Source organism: Fulmarus glacialis, unplaced genomic scaffold, assembly GCF_000690835.1.
Source record: "Fulmarus glacialis isolate BGI_N327 unplaced genomic scaffold, ASM69083v1 scaffold3719, whole genome shotgun sequence".
In the NCBI taxonomy this organism is placed as follows: Eukaryota; Metazoa; Chordata; class Aves; order Procellariiformes; family Procellariidae; genus Fulmarus; species Fulmarus glacialis.
The window spans coordinates 1,332-4,022 of record NW_009235021.1 but is presented as its reverse complement, the minus strand read 5'-3'; the positions used below and the strand labels follow the sequence as shown (position 1 = coordinate 4,022).

The 2,691-nt window shown below is 56.6% G+C and overlaps 1 gene segment (V, D, J or C); it reads right to left on the bottom strand.

Annotated features, from left to right (window-relative positions):
* Positions 1 to 421: 421 nt before the first annotated feature.
* Positions 422 to 2,691, bottom strand: part of LOC104082624 — a gene marked incomplete at both ends in the record, with an annotated part of 3,519 nt that continues 1,249 nt past the window's right edge. Inside the window, 3 exon segments of the C gene segment in view lie at positions 422 to 748; positions 829 to 1,158; positions 2,180 to 2,518. Coding sequence covers positions 422 to 748; positions 829 to 1,158; positions 2,180 to 2,518 — 996 coding nt within the window.

Below are 2,691 nucleotides of genomic sequence, written 5' to 3'. Positions count from 1 at the left end.
AGATGCTCCTCAAACTGTGGGGAGATGCTCCTTGAGATGGATGGATGGAGAAGCGGTGGGCAACCCTTCAACCAGACCCCTTGGGCTTCTCTTGAGCTCGGACCCATCTTTTGGGGGCAGGTGACTCCACCCGAAGTACAACATCTCCAACCTCTCCACGTTGCAACCCTGTTCCTTGGTGGGACCCCATCACCACCAGGTTCTCCAACCTGGAACCGTCTCCAACCTCTTCCTACTTGTCCCATCTCCGCCCTCCTGGTTGACCCAACCTCTTCCCACCATTGCCCAAAGACACCGGGGAGATCTGGTGATGCCAGATGACACCGCTTGGCTTTATTGGTGCTTGGAAGATCATTGGCCACAGAGGTCATCTACAAAGCGGTGGGATGGCCATGAAGATGTCTCCCCGCCCCTTAATTACCGGGTCCCTTCTGTGCTTGACGTTGGGTGAACTTCATGGGCAACCCTTCATGAACCACCATGCAGCTGTAGATGTCCCCGCTCAACCAGCTGGTCTTGAGGACCATCATCTTGCTGTAGACGAAGAAGGTGGTCTCCTTAGGACCATCTTTGAGGGGTGGGGTGGTGACGTAGTCCTCTTGAGGAACGTTCTCGTGGTTCTTCAACCATTGGACTTGGAGGTTCTCGGGTTGGAAACCGTAAACCAAACAGGTGAGGGTGACCTTCGTTTGGGTCATCTCCTCGGGGTGGGGTGGGAGGATGAAGATGAGAGGTGGAGAAACCTTGCCTAGAAGGAGAAGTTGGTTGACCCAAAGTTTTGGGTGAGGTGAGGAGTGGGTGGGTGGGTGGAAGAAGAAGACAACTCACCTAACCGTCTGGAGATGCTCTTGTTGAGGGGCAACTGGAGATCATCGTGTTTCACCATACAGGTGAAACGTTCTCCAGCTTCCCAGTCTTGGGTGGAGATGACCAAGGAACTGGTGGCCGTGAAGGTCCCGTTGAATTGTTCTTGAAGCTCCAAGAAGTCCGGGTTGAGGACACCTGGGGTCTCCTTCAACCAGAAGAGTTGGAACCCGGAATCGCTGGGAAGGTTGGTGGCCAAACAGCGGACCTTGGGTTTGCGGGTGATGTAGAGGTCGGCCACGTTGGGTGGGAGGACGTAGAGGATGATGTTGTTGACGTTGCGGTTGACCAGGCCTGGGAGGGAGGAGCGAGGAGATGAGGAAGGTGACCACCACGGTCAGCCAACCTTCTCCGCTGGTGACACACACCGTGGCCGTGCAATGTCCTGCAACACATCACGGTCATCCAACCTTCTCCGCGGGTGATGTAGAGGTCGGCCACGTTGGGTGGGAGGACGTAGAGGATGATGTTGTTGACGTTGCGGTTGACCAGGCCTGGGAGGGAGGAGCGAGGAGATGAGGAAGGTGACCACCACGGTCAGCCAACCTTCTCCGCTGGTGACACACACCGTGGCCGTGCAATGTCCTGCAACACATCACGGTCATCCAACCTTCTCCGGTGGTGAAAACCACCATGGTCATTCAACCTTCTCCACTGCTGAGACCCCATGGTCATCCAACCTTCTCCAGTGGTGAAAACCACCATGGTCATTCAACCTTCTCCACTGCTGAGACCCACCATGGTCATGCAACATTCTCCAGTGGTGACACCCACCATGGTCATCCAACCTTCTCCAGTGGTGAAGACCACCATGGTCATGCAATCTTCTCCACTATTGAGACCTACCATGGTCATCCAACCTTCTCCACTGGTGAAGACCACCATGGTCCTGCAACCTTCTCCACTAGTGACACCCACCATAGTCATCCAACCTTCTCCACTAGTGAGACCTACCATGGTCCTGCAACCTTCTCCAGTGGTGAAGACCACCACGGTCATCCAACCTTCTCCAGTGGTGACACCCACCATGGTCATCCAACCTTCTCCAGTGGTGAAGACCACCATGGTCATGCAATCTTCTCCACTATTGAGACCTACCATGGTCATCCAACCTTCTCCACTGGTGAAGACCACCATGGTCATCCAACCTTCTCCACTGCTGAAGCCTACCATGGTCATCCAACCTTCTCCACTGGTGCCACCCACCATGGTCATCCAACCTTCTCCAGTGGTGAAGACCACCATGGTCAATCCAACCTTCTCCAGTGGTGCCACCTCCTCCCCTGGGTTGACCCCGCCCCGCCCACGTCCTCACCTGAGCAGAAGCGGGTGTGGTCCTGCACGACGGCGCCGGAGGCGGGATGTTTGACCCGGCAGGTGAAGGTCTTCCCCTCCAACCACTCCACGCGGCTGACGTTGGTACGGCTGGTGACCGAGTAGGTGGTGGCACCTTCCTCCCGTCGTGGTGACATCTGATTGGCCGTCAGAAGACCCGCCTCACCGTCCACCAACCATTCCACTTCCACGGTGGCCGGGGAGAAGCCGGAAACGAGGCAGAGGAGCTCCACCGATTCCTTGGCCGTGCTGGGGGTGCAGGAGGTGGTGTGGAGGACCTGGACCTCCGGTGAGATGGGCGTGGCTGAGGCGTCACACACTGGGGGGAGGGGTGGGGAGAGGATGAAGAAGTTATGGGGTCAAGGAGAGGACCTCTCGTGGTCCAATGGGTCTTGAGGACATCTCAAGCCCCTTGCATGGGTCATGGAGATGGGGAGGACCTTGCATGAGTTATGGGGTCAGGGGAGGAGCTTCCATGGTCCAATGGGTCTT